Source organism: Vitis riparia, chromosome 7 (assembly GCF_004353265.1).
Source record: "Vitis riparia cultivar Riparia Gloire de Montpellier isolate 1030 chromosome 7, EGFV_Vit.rip_1.0, whole genome shotgun sequence".
Classification (NCBI taxonomy): Eukaryota; Viridiplantae; Streptophyta; class Magnoliopsida; order Vitales; family Vitaceae; genus Vitis; species Vitis riparia.
In genome coordinates this window covers 9,094,378-9,117,707 of record NC_048437.1, presented here as the reverse complement: position 1 = coordinate 9,117,707, position 23,330 = coordinate 9,094,378, and the positions used below count along the sequence as shown (strand labels likewise).

Sequence of the window (23,330 nt, the reverse complement as noted above, 5' to 3'; positions counted from 1 at the left end):
TTTTTATTTTAAAAACCATCGTTGTCAAAGACTTGATCCACGTCATCCAATTCTGACCCCACCTTTTCATTAATGTTAATGCGGGCCAACGTGGGCCCTTGGATTCCCACGGATCAAGGGATCCAGATCGACTCAGATGGAAGATCAGACTCATCTCAAACATAAACATACCAATCTTAACCAAATGGGTCATTACTTCCACTAACAAAGAGCCGTTTACAAAAGGCATAAAAACTAGCCGTTACAACAACCCTCCAACGGACATATTTCCATTCAAACTTCAAACTTCAAACATGACCGTTGCTCTCACTCCATCACCAGTTACCAGACTCACCACTATATCTACTCCACACCCCCTCCTCATCCACCATCTCAACTTCCTCTCTCTATCATCTCCACCACCACAATCCAACACCCACTTACTGGAATCCGCTGCCCGCCACTGAATTTCGCCGGAAACCCTCAAAATGGGTCTCTCCTTCCACAACCAGTCGAGCTCAGTTACAGAATCACACTACCACACCCACAAAGTCTTCCTCTTCTGCAACTACATCCTCTTGGGAGCAGCCTCCAGCTGCATTTTCCTAACACTCTCGCTTCGCCTCCTGCCGTCAGTCTGCGGGTTCTTCCTCATCCTACTCCACATCCTCACCATCACCGGGGCGGTCTCAGGCTGCGCGGCGGCCTCTACAGGAACGAGCAGATGGTATGCAGCTCACATGGTGACGACAGTGTTGACAGCCATATTTCAGGGGTCGGTATCAGTGCTGATCTTCACAAGAACTAGTGACTTTTTGGGGGACTTGAAGTCATATGTGAGGGAAGAGGATGGAGCAGTGATACTGAAGCTAGCAGGAGGGCTGTCGATACTGATATTCTGCTTGGAGTGGGTGGTGATGATACTGGCATTTTTCTTGAAGTACTATGCATATGTGGAAGGAGATGGGTGTGGAAGTAGTGGGAGTGCAATGAAGAAAAGTGCAAAGGTGCAGCAAGAGGAGGATTTGAAGGATTGGCCATGGCCTTTCCAGGTCTAGATATTCCACTGATCAAGTGCCCACAGATCTGAACTGTTTTTGTTCACTGGGATTGTGCTTTGATGCCGGTGTTTCTTTTTTTTTATGGGTTGGATTGATTATTTCAGAGTTCTTGATACCTATTGTAATTGTGGACTGCGACATTTGGTTGTTATTATTAATTAATTTGTTTATTTATTTAATCTTGGGTGTTCTTCATTATATCTTATTTCTAAGTTTTTTCCATTATGTCTATTGGTATTCCTCTTGTTATTGCTACATTCTTTTAGGCTGCATTTGAATTTGAAATGGGGAAGCAGATTTTGAAAATATCCAAAGTTAAAATCATCCGAAAAAAAAATGGTAAAAGTGTACTTTTTTTTAGAAAATTGTGTTTGGAACGTCCAAAAATTAAGATATAAAATGTGAAAAACCAATATACCTTTTTCAAAACTATTTTAAGTATTTTCTACCATAATATTTGACTAATTTTTTTATCTTAATTTTTTTTAAAAAATAATTATTATAAAATTTTATTATTTTTAGAAAACTATTCTAAAATATATATCATTTAAAAAAAATAATTTTAACATATTTTTAGTTATTTTTTTTACATACATAATTTTAAATATATATTTTTCAAGATGTTTGATTTTTAAATAATAATAATAATAATAATTTATTTTTATTTTTTTGAAAAATGGGTGTATAGAAAACATTTTTTTTTATATAGTCAATAAATATCATTTTTTAAAAGATAAAAAATTTATTATATCATTTTCTCAATATTCACACTCTAAGTAAGGGCTTAAATGGAATCAAAATTTTTGGGCCCAACTTGGTTCAAAACATAATTATCCCTATTTTTTAAAACTCGCTTGAAAATTAATGAGAGGTTGAGAAAGATATTCATGGAAACTAATACTTCTCAAGTTTAAACATGGGAGGTATTATCAAAGAATTTGAAACTATTATCAAAGAATTCTTTTGTTTTTTATTTTTGTATTTAGTAACTTCCAACTCCAACAAAGGCCAAAGCAAAATCATGTCCCATTTAGTCAATATGGGGCATTCAACAACCCCTAGTTACTTTTAATATGGGGCATTATTCATTTAAAATTAGTTAGGCTGTAAAAAATTAAATAAAATAATAAGAAGTTATTCCATAAATTAAAAAAAAAAAAACATTCATAATTAAAATTTTTCCATAATTACTTTTAAATTCAATTAATTGCTTTTAAACTAAATGCAAACTATGGGACAGTGGGGGCAATAAAAGCAGTGGGGTTGGGGTCTACTTTCTCGACCAAATATTGGGAGCTCTTCAATGGAGAAAACTCAAATATTGAAGCATATATTATATACCCCACCACAATCCTCATATGGTAGTCTTGATGACAACTACCCAAAGTTATAGACATTCATACCCCACCATTTCTTGGGTCTTGGTCAGCTCACAACAACCTTTTCTACACATTCAGTAGCCACTCAAGTTTTGGTAGCCTATTTAATACAGATATTGGGTTGGGTAGCTAGAGGCAAGACCATCATTTTTACAAATCTTCTACAAAAATGACAGGGGTTTTAACTTTTAACCAAATTCAGAAGAAGAGATGAATTCTAGCAAATAGATGTTATTTTTGTCAAGTGGATGGGGAATCCATAGACCACCTTTTTCTCCATTGTGAAAAGACAAGGGTTATGTGGGAAATGTTTTTTACTCTGTTTGGAGTGTCTTGGGTGTTTCATTTATCGATTAGGGAAACCCTCTTGGGATGAAATAGGTCTTTTGTAAGTAAAAAGCACTAGACAATTTGGAAAGTAGATCTTTTATGCATATTTTAGACAGTTTGGAATGCAAGGAACATGTTGTCCATCCGCAGGTTGAAAGTTTCTTTTGTCTACTTAATTTGATTAGAGACTAAAATGTTTATAAAAGGTCTTTCAACATTAATTGATTTTATTGATTAGGTAGGTTCCATTGAGAAAGAGGTTGTTTCAGTTGTAAGAGTGTGAATGTTTCTTTCATGTGCATCTTGGCCATTATTTTATCGTGTCTTCTTCGTAATACAATACTTTTCTTATCATATATATATATATAGCAGACTGCAAAGATAGTTTAAAGCTTACACTCAACATTCTATTGATTAAAAACTAGTACTCTCTAATACAAATACCTTGCAGGAGAGACTGACTTTGTAGGTAAAAGAGAAGGGAAAAACACAAGCATATAGTTGTCATTTGCTGCTGATCTAAGGTGACCCACACGACAAAAACCAAGTGTATCTACATGCTTATGTTATACAACTCTCCTAACCCCAATCTCACACATAAGGGGACTTCAAAGATGAAAGGAAAAAAGGGGACCTGTGATTCCACAATTGATATTTGTGTGAGGAAAGATTAGGCTGGGGGAGCGCATAACTGTATCTTCCTTTGGTGCTGGTACTGGTGCTGGTGCTGGTGCTTAAACCATCATTGTTCTACCAAAAATCCAACTGAAAGGGACAGCAGTTGCTTGCTTCACCCTTCCTTGAGCTCTCTCCTCCAATTTTCTGATCCTTGGAGCCAGTCCACAGACATAATCTTGTGCTTTCCGCCCCTCCCCAGAAAGACCTGTCAACTTCTCTAAATTCCATCTTCCCACTAGGAATTCCAAAATGTCCGCATAGTCCTTGGCAGTGTAGACTCCAAGCCGCTGGGCCACAGCTGAGAAGTGTTCAAAAAGGTTGTCGTCCTGGCCATCATACATCAAGTGGGCCGGCATGGAGATTTTCTTCCTCATCATGTCGGCAAATGCCAAGACCGTGCCATCAGGATCGATCTCAAAAAGCTTCTCCACAATCTTGGTGTAGGCTGTTTCATGGCGTTTCTCATCTGCAGCGATCGTGCCGCAGATCTGTGCCAGTTTCATGTCCCCATGCTCTTTGGCCAGCCTGGCTGTGTTCCCATGTGAGACGAAGGTCGCCCTCTCTTGAAATGAAGTGTAGATGAAACCAAGGTAGGGGCTATTCTCCGTTCGAGGATCCTAAGAACATATAAATCAAGACAAAAAGAGCAAGCCCATCAAAAAATAAAATTGCACCAGATGAGAAAGTCAATCCTAATCCATAAAATTACAACCAAAAAGTAATTGCATAATAGCATATCCGCGACAATAAGCCACTTATAAGACTGGTGAAACATTGTGATAGGTAAAACTTCCTCCATTGGCCAGTTCAAAAAGTAGCCCACCCAACAAATATAGTGGCATGAGACATGGGCATTAATTTGCCCATCAAGAAGTACTAGAACTGTCCCATTGAAGAAAATACCATAAGCATTCATGGGCATCATTTTGCACTCTTACCTTGAACTAAATACCATTCAATGACATCACAGAATGATCGCCTTCGGGAATAATTTGAATGTGTATAAATCTAACAATTTGAAATATGGACGGTAAAAGAAACTATAGGGTAGACTGTCAAACAAGCTTGTATTAATTCTTCAAATTCCAGAAAGCTATAATTGTAGTAATTTGCACTACCTCAAAATTTTATCATACAAGTTCAGAATCTAACACAAGTTTATAATTGTCAAAATGATGTCCTGAACTAAAGATAGGATCTCGTAAATCTGCACAAAAGTTGACAGCCTTTGCTCAAATGGCAAAATTTTCCTACATTCTCTGTGAAACAAGACTCATAGTATATAGTTTATGATGATAGTGGATGCAGCCAAATAAGTAGGAATTAGGATCTTACCATTCCTGATCCTATGAGATACTGAATTGTCTTCTCAATTTGCTTCATGTCTACTCGTCCAGAAAGGTAAAGATACTTGTTGAGAAGGTCACCATGCCTATTCTCTTCAGCTGTCCATGCCCTCGTCCAAACTGCCCATGGAGTGAGGCTTGCACCAGTCTCATCTCGAACTCCATCCAGAGTGTTGAGCATTGTCTGGTAAGTTGGAAGTGCCTCCTCTGTGATCATGTCACCAACCAATACAACAAAATAGTCATCAGGAAGTTCCTTCGCTCTTTCTCTTAACTCCTTGACTTGCTCATGAAATCCTTCTGAAGTGGGGTCTGGTAGAAAATCCTGTGGTTGCCAACATTTCTCTACAGGCTTTAGGTGCACCAAGACGTTTTTCTCAGCCCAACCCTCCATGGATTTGAAGACCTCAATCTTCTGTGGTGGCAAAGAATGAGTAACTTGAACATGTACCTCTCGTGGAGGGCTGAAGGGCTTCTTCAGATTCTCAACCTCTCTATACCAAACAGGGAAAAAAAAAGCTTACAATCATGGACTTCAGATGGGTGATGAAATAAGCCATAAACATGGTTCTAATATCACAACAGTACAAAGATCATGTGTATTGTAAGCTTACTCCCATTGGATACAGGTCCAGGAAGATCATATATTTCACCTGTATTAGGTTAATTGCAATGTGCTAATGTGCATATTTATGGAAAGGGTGCCATGGATTTGAATAAGCACAAAATGTGTAACAAGGTAAAGCACATATAGCATGAATGCTCATAGTATGAAACATCTTTTTGAAGTCATCAATGACAAGTAGTGGTCCAAACATTTGAAGGGAAATGCAAGGAATAATGGTTTCTGTTGACCACTGAGAAGGCCTATTTTGCTATATGGTATATACTTTGTGAAATTACATTTTTTAACTCTTTGTTGCTTTCCACAGTAATCATGTTCATCCTGGGCTTTTAGTCTTATATATGGGGGACAACGATAATCTCTTCTAAGTAATTTATTTTGATATATAGCACCCAGTACCATATGAAACAAAAAAAAAAAAGAGAGGAAGTGCTTGCTCAAGAAAAATAATTTAGGTATAGCATATTGCTTGGGCATGTAAGTTTCTAAGAAACACTTCTTTTGCAAGGTTGTTATGACTTCTTTTTTAGATCTCCTAGCCTTAGAATGCAGATGGTACCTGCTTTTTTCCAAAAAATAGTTTCATATGATGTCCAAGAAACTTTTTCAGTAAAGTGATACTATGATGACCATTAAAACCCATTCTTCCCAGGATAACGTCCCAAATGCACCATCTATATAATTATAGAAATGCGTACTTGTGTGTAGTTGTGCTAAATAAAAATCAGAATACAGAGAGGCTAGTTTATAGGTGGGATTCTAAGGAAAATGCTATTATTACGTGAATCGAGGAAGAAAGGACAAAACTAGACCAACCACCACCATATAAACAACAGAAAGTCAAGGTTCCAGCTACCTAATCCTAAAGCATTAAAATCAACCAAACTAAAAGAAAACTGTACCAATAAAATCAGTTTTCTATTTTTACTCAAAATATCAAAACAAGATTTAAACATTTGAAAACCATAAGGAAGCCACAAAAAAATAGAGGTAAAAAACAAATTTCATCATAGAGATCATCAACCGCTTAGCGACCGGAAAGTTTCAAATAAATTTAACTGAAGGTTTAAAAAAATGAAAACAATGACAGGCATACACCAACCAACCATTTGTCATGAAATGAACAATAAATAAATCGTACTTTTTTCTTATGACATGATGATGTGTAGAAAAAATAAAAGAGTAAAAGAAAGTATCGCCAAAAAACTACTATGTGTTTGCCCTTTTGTGCTTGTTTTCACAGTCATGTTGTGAAGATGAGTCTGAATATACAAAAGAGAGAGAGAGATGAGTAATCAATTGTATCATCCAAGCAGAGCTTGCAGAAAGAATGGAACTACCAATGGGCATGGTATTTAAATTAAATTGTTAAAATGAATCTGATCAGCGATGCAATGGAAAATGAAAAACGATAAATCATTTGCCAGAAACCTGAAATTTGAAATGGAAAGAGGAAAAGAGAAAACCACTATCAGAAACAGAAACTGAAACTCCACACAATCTCAACCCAGTTTCAATGGAATCTAGAGTACAAAACCTGAATTTACCAAAATTTTCTCAGATCACAGAGAACCATGAATTTTGCACCAAAATTAAAAAATCACAAGGCATAAAAGAATCATGATTATATTAAATTAATTTCTTAATTAACAGAAGATGAAGAAGAAGAAGAAGAGGAACAAGAACAAGAAACAACAAACAGATGTAGACCCGGCATTAAATAAATCGAAGTAAACAACTCCAACAAATAACAAATGAAACCAGTCAACCAACAGGACCAATGCCAGAATGGAAAAAAAATAATACAAAAAATCAAACCTAACATTTAACAAATGAAACAAATAAAAAACAATTACTGCATGCATATATGTAACAATTGGACAACAGAAAAACACCAAATAGTAAGAACAATTGCAAATTTGATAGTAACAACCTCCAAAAATAAGGAATCGAAAAAAGTGAAAATTAAATATAATCTTCACAGCGAATGTTTATGCACATTTCCAACAAAGCATTGAACTGAAAATCATGAATGCAACTGTTAAAATTCCACAGTGAAATCAACCCAAAATGCAAACCCACCTCAGAGAATCAATAACAAAGGTAGAAAAGAGCCAAAATGAGATGCATTTGAATAGAAATAAAGAGGAGATAAGAAATATGTCATCATAAATCACGCCTGGCACATGCAAAAATCAAATCCAGAATGAAATCCAGCTCCCAAAGAGAAAAATATCCCGCAAGATGCAACAAATTGCAATCAATTTGAGGGGAAAAAACAGAGTACCCATATGAGAAAAGGTGTTTACAAGGCAACTACGCATGAGATCACAATGAACCCACAAGATTCAAGTCAATATTCATCACATTTGGATCAAATAGCAACAACCCACATCAATACAAGCACCAAAGACCCATTTTTTATGACACCCATAAACATATCTGCAAAGAAAAACTCAAATCACATAAAGATCCGTTTGGCAGCCAAGAAAAAAAAAAACAACAGAAATTAAACAAACAAGAAAAACACGGTTGGAATTGTAGAAATGGGCGTTTCAAGATTCCAAATCAGAACCCAAACCAATGAGAAATGAAGGGAAAAAAAACTCACATAGAGGTGGGGCGAAGAGTGGAAGCCATGAAAACTCTGTGAGATCTGGGACGGCGAGATTGAGGACGAGGGTTGTGGTAGGGGCAGATGAAGGCAGAGTTAAGCTTGAGAGCCATTGCAGTGGGTGTGATTTTGGCGGTGAGCTCTGGCTTTGCGGGAACAACCAACGCCAAAAAGAGAGTGAGAAAGAGAGAAGAAAAAGCAGCAACCAAAAGACAAATGATATGTGTAGGCGAGGGAGAGACGGAAAGCCACTTATAGAACCGTTTCCTTGCAAATTGCCTTCATTTTTCTCTTAAAACCTACTTCTATGCCATTTTCTGTTTTAGTGTGAGTTAGGGTTTACCTTTTTTTTTTCCTTCATCATCTTCTTTTTCTTTTTTCTTTTTTTCTTTTTCTTTTTTGGGGTTGGAAAAACATAGATTAAAACTTTATATAAGTAAAAATAAGTAAAATAAATTTTAAGTAACTTATAAAAATAATTTAATAATTTTATATAGAATTTTTATCTTTTTTCTTTTATATTTTTTTTTCTTATGATTTTTTTGAATTTTTGAAAATCAAACATAACCTAAAAAGTGAGCGAGAAACAATGAAGTATAGAAAAAATTTTAAATTTCTCCTTGGACTTGTATTTACTTTGAAAAATAAATTTAAGTTTTATACAAGGTAGTTAATTATTATAATAATAAAAGTTTATTGCAATTAAATAGAATTATCATAATGTTTTAGTAAATTAACTTTTAAGTAGTATAAATAATATGTTTGTGTTTGGTTACTTTGATATAACACAAATAAGATAAGAAAGAGAAAAAGATATCTTATAAGATAAATTATTTTATCATTTATTATATTTTATATTAAATAAAATAAATATTTTTATAATATTTAAAATATTTTTATATACTCAACAACATGATATGATATTTTTATTTATAAATTTTAAATATTTTAATTATCAATATTATTTACAACTAAATAATAAATTGTACAACATTTTTCAAATAGTACTTTGTATTAAGAAATATTACAACCATGTCTATTACTGAAGATATCAAGCTTCTTGAAGATCATCGTAAGGATTTCTCATAATGACTGGTCAACAAGAATATTTCAAGCTTTGCAGTTTCTGCACCAAAAGCAACAAGCATGTGTCTATACAGTCTAAAGAAGCCTGTCAGCCGTCATTTCAGCCGAAAGCAAGTTTTCGGGTCAAAAGTCAAAAGTGCTACAATTCCCTGTTACTGTTTACTTTTACTATTCAAGCACATGTCTACTGTTCATTATTACTATTCAAGATTCTTTTTTGCTTATTTAAGGAGGCTTGGGCCTCATTTGTAGAAACACTTAAAATTTTATCTCCCAAGCTTATCCTCTCCCTTCTCTCTTCTTTCTCTCTCATCATGTAACCCCTTCAAGCTTTATATATTAGAATATTTGTGATTATTTAAAAATATTATAATTTTTTTAAAAATATTTTGGACAACATTTTTAAAAGCCAATTTTTGAGAATAGGTATTAAAAATAATTTGTTGTTTTCATGCCTAAAATTGTATTTCAAAAGTCAACAAATAATTTTAAAAAATAGTTTTTTTTTACCTACTCTTCCTTAAAATATTATGCAACATTTTTTTAATTATTTTTTATAATATTTAAAAAAAAACCTAAAAAAATCTCAAATTTATTTTGAAAAATTAATCTGTTTTTATAATAAATTCTCAAAAAACTATTTTTATTATAAATAACCATATTTAAAAATAGTTTTTCTTTGATGGGTCTTGGGAAGAGAGACACGTCATATAACTACACATTTAATTTATTAATAATAATCGGCCTATGCATTCATTGAAAGCAAAAATTAGGGTTTAGTAGAGAATAATGGGGCAAAAGTACGGAAATCCCAATAGTCCTTGAATGGTAATTCAACTTGAATAGTAGGGTTTTAATGAAATACCCATATCTTATATTTTGTTTTAATTTATGAAAAATATGACAAACCATAGTTTGAAAATGGGTGGGCCCATAAAATGATGAAGATATTCCACTTAGGATACTCATTTTTGCATAAGATCCATCGTGGCACATTTTCCTCATTTGTTTGTTTCTTTTGCCCACTCCAAGGACCCTTTAATACATATAAAATATTTGTATTTGTCCACGTCAAACATGTTGTAAGAAATTCCGAATTTCAAAACTAATCTTGTATTTGTCTGCTTCAAATGTATTATTATAATACATATAATAATTGAAAATTAATATCGAGATTATTTATAATTATTAAATATTAAATATTTTATTATTACAAATTGTCTGTTTAATAACAAAAGAAGTAAAAATAGAAAAATTAATTATGGTATTATTAAATTTTATGCTTAGGAATATATTTTTAAAATTTTATTTTATTAAAATTAATATAATTATGATATTTTTAAAGTTTTAATTAAACAAATTTATTTTAGGAAGCAAATTTATTAATTTTTTTTAGCTAATTTGTAATCGATGATATTCTTGAATAAATTTGGACAAGAATAATAATATAAAAAATTTAAAAACTTGGATTAACAATAAGTCCATTTTTTAATGATTAGAAAAAATTAAACCTGATTATTAAATGTTTGATGACTTGAAGCCATCTTTCAAAAACTTGATCAATTCACCTTTTAAATATGATATTATTATTTTTCAGACATGGAATATGTCACATAAAGATTCAAATTTAAAATATTTAAAAATCTTGAATGAAAATTTGTATAAAAAACTATGGGAAATTTTGGGTATGCCAAAAATAGGCATAAAAATTAGGAAATCAGTGGTATTTGTGAAGAAGACACGTGGGAGTGTCTTAATTATGGGTCGTGTGAAAATGGAAGTTATGGGGCGGTTTGGAATTTTTGGTTATTGAGATTAAAAAAAAAAGGTGGGGGGTGTTTTTGGAGAACAAAAAAGAGGACAACACATTTGATAATAAAAATTATTTGTTATTTTTTATTTTAATAAGAAAAAATAAAATATTTAATAAAAATAATTTTTAGTTATTTTTTATTATTTTCACTTTTTTTTATGATTTTTTAAAATAATTATACAAATACCAAAAATGATTAAAAGTAAAATATTAAGGATAAAAATTATTTTTAAGACATTTAAATATATTAAAAATAAATTAAAAATATTTTAAATTTTCAAACAGATTCTTGTCCTACAAAACATCATAAAATAATTTTAAAATGTTTTATATATTTTCAAATGTTTTTATAGAGTATTTTAAAACAGAATTTAAAATAGAGGAATAACCGGAGAAATATCACAATGCATAAAAGCACACAATATCTTAAACAAAAATAAAATGTAAAAACTAATTTTTATATTTAATTTTTCATTTTTGAAAACTGTTTTAAAAAAACAAATCCCTTGAATTTGAGGAGTGAGGTGGAGGGTCACTTTCAAATTGGCCAAACTTTAACTGTGATGCAAATTTTGATTCATCCGATGATTAAAATAGAATTAAAATTTTAATATCAAGCATGAATTAAAATAATAATGGAGGTAGACACACCTAACGCTTTGATGCATAAAAGTCGCACCGCATGCTTTGGTACATAAAAGCCACCCTTTGTTGCGTTAGGGTTAGGAACCTTTGTGGGGTCGAAAAACTAAATCTCTTATAAAGAAATAATAAAATCAAATAAAAATATAATTTAAAACCGAGAAAAAAACAATTAATTCACTAGAAAATAACTGAGACAATATTCTTCATATCAAACAACAACCAACAACCATTTATTGGTATCGAAATCTCAGATTCATCAACATCTAATTCCATTCTTTATCCTGAACAAAAACTTGACTCCCGGATTTGATTCCACGTCAGACTTGTAAATACACACCAGAGCCACATGGCCCCCAAAAAGGGTATACAAAAAAGAACACTAGAACGACAAGGGCAACAAGAGATTATGGATCAATGCATATGCAGTCCTGCTGTGCCTGAACGGATGGGGCTGGTTTCTGGGTTTGCTGCGGAGAAGTTTTGCTTGGGCTGCTGATGCGATTGCTGGGAGGGAGGCACCTTTTTGAGAAAAATGCGGCAATACTTTTTGTCCTCCCACCCTTCTCTGTGAATTCAAGATTGAACACCGGTTTTAGTTTCTAAGGAGAGCGAAGCTCAGATGGCAAGGCAAGATTGAAAAGCACATACCTGGTGAAATCGATAAACCAAGTTTGTGCAGAACATCCTTCTTGACCTGCATCAGAGGAGGATGAGCCATTTAGCCAACAGAGGCTGAGGAAAGCTACATTTCTGAACAATTCCAATACTAGTTCAATTTGTTTATAAGTTGTGTCAGTTTAACCTAATGACCACACCTTCCCAACCCGAACTAATCCAAAAGTGCAGCTGTTTTACTAAAACTTACTTTGGACATGGCCATAAAAAGACGAGACAAAGGTGCATATAATTCAATACTAATCACTGCCTGATATGAATGCCTGGGGGGACCCTGACCCTTCACCCGCAGAAGCATAGCTATTTCTAAGTTAATTCAACTGACCTGCCAACGATTATCGACAAAATCTGATATCTCGCGTACTTTATTTCTTAACTGGGACTTGGGGATAGCTGGGAATTTCAGTTGCAAAGATTCTACCAGCTTGTTAATACCTTGTGTGCAAGCCTGAATAGTGGATACCTGAAAATTTCAGTTCAAAATTACTTGGGTACACTGCAATGATAAAATCAAGGGAAAATACAAAATGTTGCTGGAAAACACTCTCCCTTCCTCAGCTCTCAAACATCCCTAACTACTGAGGTTTTGATTTCTGGCATTTCAAGAGAATGCCCCCACAGAAGGTTTCTGGAGTTCACCTAGAATCTTCAATGAGTTTTTCTGTTTTTTTCTCTTGTCAAGACCAAAAAGCTATCCAAGAAAAGATGCGTGACTTACAATTTTGGGCAAATCTGAGTCCACAATAGCCATACCGGTGGACACTGGGGTAGTACTGCTCCTGCTATTTGACAAGCAGGCCTCTTTATCCTCATCTTGTAGGTCATTTGTTACTGAGATCTCTATAAGTGGCCCACCGGGGAAAGCACACATACTCAAAGCCTGCAAGCACATTTGTTCAAGTTTTGGAGTACCACTGAGATCTTCAGCCATTAACAATGGGATCTTCTCATGCATTAAATTTAATATAATTAGAGGCTGGTTCTTCCGAAGAGCACGTTCAGTTAAATTGTGCAGATGCTTTTGCTGTCGAAGCAACACACAAAACTCTTCACTCTCAAACTCTGTCCTACATCCAGGTGAACTTCTGGCCTCCTCAACTGTTGGATCAGTCTCCATTTTGTCAACCTGTACCCCCTGCATGGAACAGGCAAACGAGTTCCATTAGTGGAGTTAAAAGTGCAGTTTTTAGGGAGATGATTATTTAATTTGTCTGGGTATAAGCATGCTTAGGGCAAGGGACTGGCTTTGGAAGAGAACAAGTCATGCCTAGATCTTAATCTCTTGGATTTGCACACTCCTGTAGGCACAACAACATTTGACGATTAAGGAACAACCCTCATTGAATAACACTTTATATCTTGAGTGACAGATGAAAAATGAATAAGATTTTAATGTGTTAATGCTTTTGATTGATTTGATTTGTTTGATTATACAAATTGATGGGGCAACAGTATGGTTAAGAAAAGAAATGGAGTAATCATTTAGACTTAAAAATTGAGTTGTGACACCAAATGAATACAAACAGAGATGCCAGAAAAAGATGACGAAGGAAATAGACAAATTTGAGGAAGATAGGATCAGTAACATGGGAATATATGCCAATACATGATCTCTTTAAACTCTTTAAGAGGCCTCAAGGAAGCCACATTCTAAGTGATGTAGGACAACCCTAGGATGGTTGCCCACACTCAAGAGTAGGTGGACTAGGGTTTTATTTTTTAGGGTGTAAGGAGAGGAACAAGGAATAAATTTTATGATAGAAAAAATTATAAGATAAAAAATAGAGAGAAAGAAGAAACAATGAAGAAAATATGAAAAACCTTAGAGTCTCACTAAGACCTTCTAGGAGTCTCACCATTGAGGGTTACAACCTTGCAATGAAAGAAAATATAATATTATTCATATCAATTCATCCCTTTGATTTACATTGATTAGCCTATTTATAGGCTTCTCTAAGAAATCCAAAGTCTACTAGAACTCTAATAATCTATTATGATTCTAATTTTAATTACAACATCCAAAGTCTACTAGGATTATAATAACCTATCATGACTCAAATTCTAATTATATTATAACTTAACTAGCTAATACTAATTTGATTTCAACAAATATTAATCCTAATTTAATTCCAAGTAATATTAATCCTACTTTAATTACAACTAATACTAATTCTCTTTCTTGATATATATCTTGAAGATTCATCCTCATCACTAAGGTGGTGTTTGTTTTTTGGCTGAATAGAAAAAGTAAAATATTTTGGCTTTTTCTATTAAGCTAAAAGTAACATATTGACATCATCCAACATAGCTAAAATGAACTTGTTATCAATAAGCTTAATTTAATTATATTGGATAATGTCAACAGGTTACTTTTAGCTGAATAGAAAAAGCCAAAATATTTGGTTTTTTCTATTCAGCCAAAAAACAAACACCACCTAAGTCTACTGAAAATCCTCCTTTAGAGTATGTAAAAAAGATAGTTATAGGATAAGAGCAAACATGAAGCCAAATTGCTACCAAATTCCTCTCAACTTTGGATAGTATGGAAGGAAGGAAATGCAAGGATCTTTGAGGACAAGTGGAGGACTTCCGAAACATTATGAGATTTAGTCCATTTCTATTCATCATTTTGGGCATCTACTACAACAGCTTCCAAGGCATTCCTCTCAACTTTATTCAAATTGGTTGGATTTTTCTACATGTAGATCAAAAGGGTTAAAATTGTAATGTTGAGATCATTGATGTCTTTCAACTTAATTTTCTTTTCCTTTGTTTTGATCAAGTTTTGTATTTAGGGAAGGATTTCTCATCTTTCTCTTGTTTACTCTATTAATGAATATGTTTTTGTTACTGATTAAAAAAAAATGCTACCAAATCCAAACAGCACCTTTAGACTGTTCCTATTGTAGGCCAACTGGCTACCCACACCATATTATGGCAGATGCTCTCTCACAGTTATCTGATCACATGCCTAAGTTCACAATTTTATTTATTATTAGCAAGCAATCTTTGATGTGTATGAGGTAATCAGGAAGGTTAACATATAACATGAAAAAAGGTCCACTCTAGAAAAGCATATCTCATGGACTTGGGTCATAAGGTCAATAAGGTTGACAAAAGTGAAAAGTGCATACTTCTTAGACTGGATGGGGGTTTCCAGAGGATTGCAGGAAATAAAACAACAGTCTAGTCTCCATCAGAGTTAGAACTTCTAAGGTGATACAAAAGGTTCCAATCTGATAAAAAGCCCTTATTTTATAAGGCTTATATCAAACTTATTTACAGTTAGAATCTCATTCACAAAAAAGTACCAACCCAAGCACAGGGTAGTTACCCTTTTTTTGTTCTTGCAGGGACCAACCTGAAAACTCCCACATCTTCACACTAACCCCTTGCCACTAGAGCTAGGCCCCAAGGACAAGCCAAGGTAATTACTTCGTGAACATTATTTTAAATAAATTAAGGATAGAGTACCGTGAGAGTGATGAATGTTCCATGGACATGAATACCAAAACAAAAATTTGATATTTTCTTTAGCTACCAAATATTTAGCTCCTTCATTGCTGTGATAATTTAGGTTTTTTGAATTGCACCATCTTCTTTTCTTATTCTTTTGGTTGTCTATGTGAACCTTCCATAAACCATTTATAGCAACGTTGCACTCCTTTTTAGAACCCGTTTGATAGTGATTCTAGGAAACGCTTTTAATATTTATAGTACTTGAAATTTTTTATCATTCAAGTGTTAAAAATATTAGAAACGCTTTCTAGAATCATTTCCAAACGCACTCTTAATGCCTTTAGGAAATTGCTTTTACCCACCAAAAAAAACATAAAATATAAAAATACCATGCAACAAACTAGAACTTCACAAGTACCTCATTTTCTGATAGGTATCCATCAGGTACCATAAAATCATCTTCGCTTTCATCATCATCCCCCTTTAAATATCCTTCCTCTACACTCTCCTCTTCATCATCTTTATCGCAGTCTGAGAGACTCTCCCCGGGATCCTCCTGTGGAATGACAAGGTAATAATTTTTTAATAGGAGAAAAGGTCAACAGATATCATTCTGTTTTAAATCTAAACAGGATAAGCCAAATATACCTCTTCCCATTCTTCATCACTATCAATATCATAATCCAAGTCTGGGTCCCTTTTAAAAGGGCAGCGAGGTCCAACAATTTGACTGAAATATAGATACAAACACAGAGTTAATGCTCCATTCCTCCCAAACTAACATTGTAAGGGCATACATAATGCCTTGGCAGATGATCATCACTAGGTAAGGTGGTCCAGAAGCACTTAGACCACATAAATGCAACTCAATTTCTACCTTTATAAGAACCCTTATGTTTTTCATATGGGCAATCAATATGCATGTACAAGAACTGGATAGAGAGACAAATATCATTGAAGTGCAAACATTGAATTTTCAACTCTTCTAGTTCTAAAAAAAGTAAAAATGAAATAAATTATACTACAAAAAACAAACATATATTACTGTATAAAAACAATGGGCAGGCAACTCTATGAATCACATGGCCTATCATCGTTCAATTATATAATCCTAACCTGTAAAAGAATCATCAAACCAATGGTCACCTTGTTGAAATTTCACACCATTGTGACATTGTCAATGCTCCACAACAACAAAAAGCTAATCTAGCCAAAGACATAACACCCATTTTTAGAAGGATATTATGGAGCAGACCCTAACCAAAGAATTTATTACCCACAACTTTTATTCATTTTGGAGCAGAGCATGTGAATCAATGGCAAAGACTGAACAACTATTGTGATTCTACCAGATGCTTGTGATTTTAGCTAAGTGATATCATAACAAATAAAAACTCAAGAAAAAGGAGCTTACCTTTTCTTAGGCCAAATACCATAAAAGGCAGGTCTATGGCTCTTATCAAATTGCAACAATTGCTTACTTTGATTGCACTTCTGAGCATCAGAAGGACAACTATATGCATTGGTATCAAACAATCTATCTTCAGCAGTTGTTTCTTCCCATCCATCTACAATCTTCTCTATGCTCAATTCATCATCACGGGCTAGGCCTCTATTTCCAGTGAGCTTAATTTCCTTAACTAATTCAGTTTTAGGCTTCCGACGTATCCCCCAATGCTGCTTTCTGTTAGAACGATCAGAATAACGCCAAGATGCCAAATGTGACCTGCAACGTGCAACAAAGTGTTACCAGAGCTGCAAAGACCAAAAATGACAAAATACGACAATAGAAGTAATGAAACCTACTTGCGAATTTCCTCACTATCAATCCCATCTTTTGATGAAAGAACAAAGTCCATTGATAGAGTAACTGATTCAGGCATCTTTTCACTCTTGTTAGTGGATGAATCAGAAGTTGTTGCTTTGGTTGAAGATTGGTCATTCAGAGAAGTTGAATTGTTCTTGTTCCGTTTAACAAAGCGTTCCATGATTGAAGCTTGCTTTTGTATAGCAAGTTGTTTTTTCAATTCAGCTTCTTCCTTCTCCCGACGACGTTGATCTTTTTCAGCTTCCTCTTGCTGCTTTCTTAACTGCTTCCGTATTTCAGATTCTTCTTTTTCACGGCGTCTTTCATCTTTCTCTGCCTCATCTTGCAACCTTTTCAGTTCTCTTTCCTGCAATGAAGTGAATAGTTTAAAATTGATATGACAGAAACAGAGCAAGGCCATCAAATTTTAAGTTAGCAGAAGCTACCTGATTCAAATTGAAGGATATAGCTAAGTAGAACAGGTTAATTCCTAGGTACTTTACTTTCCAAACAAAATAAAATTTCAATAGAACTCATGATGAGATCTTTTAACATCCCACTTCCACACAAATCAAAAAGCTTTTTTTTTTTTTAATTAATATTTTTTACACCTAAGAGCCTTTTCTCTTATTTATATTAGCCTACACCATGCACATATATTAAGCTACATAGCTATAGGTCTAGGAATGGCACAAATCGAAAAAGGTTACTAGACAATATATGTTAGACCAAAAAACTAGCCCTTACATTTTGCAACTTCTCCTTTTGAAGTTCACGTTCAATTCGTTTCTTTTCTTTCTCATCTTCACGCTTCTTTTTCTCCAACTGCTTGATTAGAATTTTCTCTTCTCGTTTCACATCCTTCTCAGCCCTGGATAAATAAATAAAAACTTCAATTAAAAGAAGAGGAAATTTAGGCAGCATGCAATGAAACTGACAGAGTAATGCAACACATACATGTCAGCACCATCTTTTTGTACCATGCTTTCAATTAACAATCGGATGTCTGCCTCATTTAACACTTTAGCAAGCTTTTCTGATGCTTTGATCAGGTCATATTTGTAATTCTGATCACTCTCTGGCTTTTCTAATGCATTTATCATTGCTGAAATAAGATGCAGATGTTGGTAAGATGCAGCTACATTTAATTGCATCATAATTCAGAAGTGTGTCAAAACTTGTAGCATACATCAGTAGAGTAGTGTCTTAGACTGGATCAACAAACAATATTCCTAACCAATTTTCATCAAATGAAGAAAAAGAAATGTTAATCAAATAGAATTCAAGGCATATCAACCATTAAAGCACATATAGGTAGGCTAGACAGAACTAAGAGGGATTGTGGGCATAAAAGATGATTATCTTTTCCATTCATATGAATATCTGTTATGAGACAGATGGTCTACAGGCATAAACAATAAGAAACATACTTTGAATTGTTTAGCTGTGAATTGGTAAAAATTCCAAAACTTTCTAAGATGAGAATGACATTGGTTGAACCCTTCTAACTAAGATATAGTAACCAGAGGTTAGGAACCGTTATCATATTTAATTTAACATTATAGCTCTGATTGCCCATTATTAATTAACAATACTTGAAAGTAGTCTACTACCCAAGACATCAAGAGAAAAGCACCTTCTGCGTGCATTTTTTTTAGAGGCAAAAGAGCACTATACTAATAAGTGCCAAAAAGAGGCTGCACAAAGTAGAGAGAAAGCATGCAAGTGTGCAACAAAGCAAAGAACAAGAAAAGGAAAAACCAAAAATACTCCATCCCCTTACATATAGCTTAAGCAAGTGACAAAATCAAACAAGGACATGGATCTAACCTCTAAGCCATCCACTCCAAATGGTTACACATACAACAGGGCTTAAACTCTTGATATGATATATAATAACAACTATTTAGAAATGGAACACAGTGGCATAAAATTATATTTCTATCCCTTTTAATTCTAAAAAAAAACATTAAGGTTTCTTCAGATGTGATGGAAAAGGTAACAACAATCTCTCAAGGCAATCAAACAATTATCAGCTTTTATTGCAAAGTACAGTCTGGAGCCATGGTTTCAGGTCCTGTTTATAGCTTTGGAGCACTATAGCATAAGTTATTATAAATTAAAGAAAAGTTACTTTAACACAGTGGACTTGCCATAAGCTCATTGTTATGCAGTTGCAACTGTATCCTGACAAATTCAACCACATGATCCTCAGTTTACACACAGAATGAGATTTAAAATGTACAAAGTTGCAATGCTACACATTAGCAAGACAAGGCCTCATTCTGAATTTCACATTTCCCCACCATGACCAAAGTAAATAAATAAATAACCAATAAAAAACAAAAACAAGATATAGGTAGCTGCCTGGGTGGTTAACACAGCTGACTTTTCTATGATGTGAACTTTTCCACTTTCACCCAGTGCTAACAGGTACGAAGCTGTGAGTGCTCATTGTCATCTAGGAGCTGCTCATGCACATGTGGAGGCTTCCCACGTACTTTTTTATTTCACAAAATTATCGCAACAGAGATAAGATTATGAATTCACCCTTCTATTTAATGCTTTCCCTCATTTAAGAGGGCATGTACCTTCCCTGCACAGCTTGCCTAAGTAACTGCAAAAAGTATCACTCAAAACTCCCTTAGAAGATAGATCTGCCAACTAATCTCTGGGTTGAAGAATAGTGCATAAATGAATTCAGAATTCAACTTATTAAAAAAATTCTTGTTAAAATTTTGTACCATTGCTTTCTTGGTTTCAAACCCTAACTCACCAAGTAGCATCTTCAACTAAGAAATGCACACACCTCCTTAACAATTGTTTCACCAGTTACATCATTAAAGAATTTATCATTCCAAATCACAATATTAACACAACAAGGTTATAATACCCAGATGAAAAGTGCCTGTCCGAAATAACCTTTGTCTAGTCTTCATCTACCAAATAGCCTCTATACACACATGGCCATGTTCTCCAAATAACAGACTTCTACCAGTGCTTATTAAAGCACTAAAACTTGTGATAGCATTCGTTAATGATGTAATTGATAATCAGTAATGTTTTCAACATTCATACAGAGAATAAAGAGCTCAAATAACAAAGAAAAATTTTGATTCTTAGGTTCAACAACCCACTTTGTTGGCTTTTGCCTGATTGATGATACCAGTATTAGATAGGAAGAAAATGCTTCTGTTTCGCTCTCTTCTTTAGCTCTGGTGCACCTTATAAACTTCCTATGTACTAAAGCTTCAGCCATCTTTTTGCTAGACATCTTTTATTATTATATGTATCTCCAAATTTTGGATTTCCTTTAAAAGGAACAGAAAGAAAAGGAGAAAGACCTTCCATTACTTTCTCTATCCACCATCAAACATCAATTTTTCACACCCATTAAGAGTATTTGTGGAAAGGGGAGGCTGAAGTCATGCCCTCTCACTATCATTATGCCACTAGGGTTCCTATCTAAAATGGAGAGACACCCATAAGTGTTCTTGTGAAATGTGTAAAGCAAGCTCATGGTATCCCACTTGTGACTCATACTTTAAGTAGAAAGAGAGCTACTTGAAAACCAAGTGATTAATGGCATTCAATCCTAGAGTAAAACTGAAATGGCAACCAGCAAATGCAATTAAGTTCCATCTAACTGTCATTCACTTAATGCAACTTTTGTACAAACTCAAAAAGAGCTGCATGACTTCATAGTAGGCATGCAACATTTCACTTTTAATATTACTTTAGTAGTTCTTTAAAAAAGCAACATTCTTTAGAAGTAAAATTCATTTTACAAAGGCATTTGGGGGTGTTTTGACTTGACTATGCTTTTCATGTTATATTTCCTGATCGTCATTTTCCAATGTTTCTATAAGTATACATCACTCAATTTTTCAATATTATTTATTAGTTTTCCCATAGTTATAGTTACTATTTGAACTATGGCTAACAGCATATTCAACTGAATTATAAATGTTGTTGGGCATTTAAATGCAGAACATAAAACTGAAATAAAATCCATTCCTAAAAAGTTCAATGGGTAAACAAGGAATAGAAAATCCAGCATGTCCCAATAACATGTTTCTTTTCCCACAAAATATGGAATAAAATGAATAATTAAAACCAGAAATATATTTCAGGAAACATACACTCACCAGAGACAGCACTAATCCTTTCATGGACCTTTTTTCGACAAGTCCGCCTAATCTTTAAAAGTCCACGTACAGATTTTGGCATCAACTTTATATCTCTTGTCTACATAGCAAACAGTCTTCACAATTTAGAGAGTAACAAAGCAAAAAAACCTCATAAACATGTTAAGCCCAAGGAAAAACTAAAACCTTGAAGTGCAAAAAGAACACTAGACATTCAAATAAAGAGTAACAAGCAAAAAAGACATGTACTTTTTCAATTACAATAACAAAAGGACTATAAACATGAAATGTAATAAAGAAATACTAACAATACCCAATAAATAACAAATTTTAAAAGGACCCAATAACATAGTAAATTGAGGGGGCAGAAAGAAACTGAATACAAGTACCCAATCAAAATAACAAGATTTAAGATACCTAATAAACACGATAAATTGCAGAATAACAAGATTCAAAGTACCCAATCAACATGATAAATTGACGAAGAAATGTGAAAATTGGGGACCCAACTGGTAGTACTTTGAGAACAACAAAGATCAGATACACAGAATAAATATCAAAGCCGACGTGTATTAAACAAACAATCTAATTTGAGAAATATAAGGGTTAATTTCTGTATATCAAAAAATTACAGAAAACCTAATTAATTCGGTGATTTCGGACCCTAATCTACCTTTAAGTACACTCGATAAATACCAAAGATTACAAAATTCCCAGTATGCCTCGAGAATCAATCAAAAAACAAGAAGCAAAGGTAAATATCCCAATAAACAGAGCAAGTTAAAAGAAATGACGCAAATTAAAGACAATCAAGAAAAGAATCAAAACACTGAAGAAATGAAAAAGATTCAGAAAATATCACCTCCCAACACCAGAGACACGACGCCGTCTCGTCCTCCAGAACATCCGCATCCGCGTTCGGAACACCGTAAGCCAATCTTTGACCAACCAAAACCGCACTACTCTTCACAGTTGCCAGTGTCACACCACCGCCATTATCCCTCACCTTCACTTTCTCGTAAATCTCACTCACAAGCTTCGACAACGGAAGCCTACTCTCCTCCAACAGAACCGCAACCACCGCATTCATCGAACCGCACTGGCCGACCTCCAAATCCACCTTTTCCCCCATCACCTCCTCGAAATACCGAAACAGCCCCTCCATTTCCGCCCTCAGAGCCCCGATTCGCGCCTTCCTGTCCTCCACTGTCGGAGCTCCTGCCACCGGAGAAATTCGCTTCCGCTTCAGCGACTTCTTCGGATGATCCGAACCGCTCATCTCTGCGTCGGCCAACACCTCCACCACCTCCGCCATTATGGACATTTCTCACCGGCGATCGGAGAGCAACCGCCGTCCGATCAAAATCTAGTGCTCCGATCGATCCGATTGCGCGTGGAAATGCTGAAATCTACCAGGCGTTTCGAATAATTTCGACTTTTTCTTTATTTTCTTTTTTTAAATAATAATTTTAGGGTTTCTTGTAAGATGAGCCGGCACTGTGAATGATTTATATTTTTCCTATTTAATTATAAAACTAACTAAATAAATAAATATTTTAAAAATAAAAAGTTATGGGTTTTCCCGCCAAATGGAAAGGCGATTTGGCTCCAATTGTCCGAAAATTTTGTGTTTGGCGCCGTGGTGGTTTTGATGGACGCCAGACCCACAAGGATTGGGCCCGGGC

General features: G+C 34.3%; 3 protein-coding genes across 3 annotated transcripts; 1 reads left to right on the top strand and 2 right to left on the bottom strand.

Moving 5' to 3' along the window:
* Positions 1–365: 365 nt before the first annotated feature.
* LOC117918719 lies at positions 366–1,238 on the top strand. Its single transcript, XM_034835571.1, has one exon. The coding sequence runs from the start codon at positions 468–470 to the stop codon at positions 1,035–1,037; it is 570 nt and encodes a 189-aa protein (XP_034691462.1). The 5' UTR covers positions 366–467; the 3' UTR covers positions 1,038–1,238.
* Positions 1,239–3,131: 1,893 nt separating this feature from the next.
* On the bottom strand, positions 3,132–8,252 carry LOC117918818 (stearoyl-[acyl-carrier-protein] 9-desaturase, chloroplastic-like). Its single transcript, XM_034835725.1, has 3 exons — positions 8,010–8,252; positions 4,763–5,267; positions 3,132–4,044 (listed from the first exon to the last, which is right to left on the bottom strand). The coding sequence occupies exons 1-3, from the start codon at positions 8,123–8,125 to the stop codon at positions 3,484–3,486; spliced, it is 1,182 nt and encodes a 393-aa protein (XP_034691616.1). The 5' UTR covers positions 8,126–8,252; the 3' UTR covers positions 3,132–3,483.
* Positions 8,253–11,718: 3,466 nt separating this feature from the next.
* On the bottom strand, positions 11,719–23,130 carry LOC117918970 (chromatin assembly factor 1 subunit FAS1). The gene is made up of 12 exons (XM_034835969.1): positions 22,508–23,130; positions 21,646–21,745; positions 18,455–18,602; positions 18,245–18,368; positions 17,497–17,864; positions 17,105–17,416; positions 16,339–16,420; positions 16,109–16,246; positions 12,950–13,366; positions 12,557–12,694; positions 12,205–12,250; positions 11,719–12,121 (listed from the first exon to the last, which is right to left on the bottom strand). Exons 1-12 carry the CDS (start codon positions 22,967–22,969, stop codon positions 11,961–11,963), a joined length of 2,496 nt encoding a protein of 831 aa, XP_034691860.1. The 5' UTR covers positions 22,970–23,130; the 3' UTR covers positions 11,719–11,960.
* Positions 23,131–23,330: the final 200 nt, after the last annotated feature.

Excerpts from the sequence above, each read along its gene's own strand:
- LOC117918818 (XM_034835725.1), bottom strand. The coding sequence starts at position 8,125 with ATGGCTCTCAAGCTTAACTCTGCCTTCATCTGCCCCTACCACAACCCT. Across the intron at positions 5,268-8,009 it reads ACTCTTCGCCCCACCTCTAT|AGAGGTTGAGAATCTGAAGA; the intron begins GTGAGTTTTTTT and ends TGTTTGGTATAG. Across the intron at positions 4,045-4,762 it reads ATCTCATAGGATCAGGAATG|GATCCTCGAACGGAGAATAG; the intron begins GTAAGATCCTAA and ends ATATGTTCTTAG.
- LOC117918719 (XM_034835571.1), top strand. The coding sequence starts at position 468 with ATGGGTCTCTCCTTCCACAACCAGTCGAGCTCAGTTACAGAATCACAC.
- LOC117918970 (XM_034835969.1), bottom strand. The coding sequence starts at position 22,969 with ATGTCCATAATGGCGGAGGTGGTGGAGGTGTTGGCCGACGCAGAGATG. Across the intron at positions 18,369-18,454 it reads CAAAAAGATGGTGCTGACAT|GGCTGAGAAGGATGTGAAAC; the intron begins GTATGTGTTGCA and ends TTATTTATCCAG. Across the intron at positions 12,695-12,949 it reads ACTCAGATTTGCCCAAAATT|GTATCCACTATTCAGGCTTG; the intron begins GTAAGTCACGCA and ends TGAAATTTTCAG.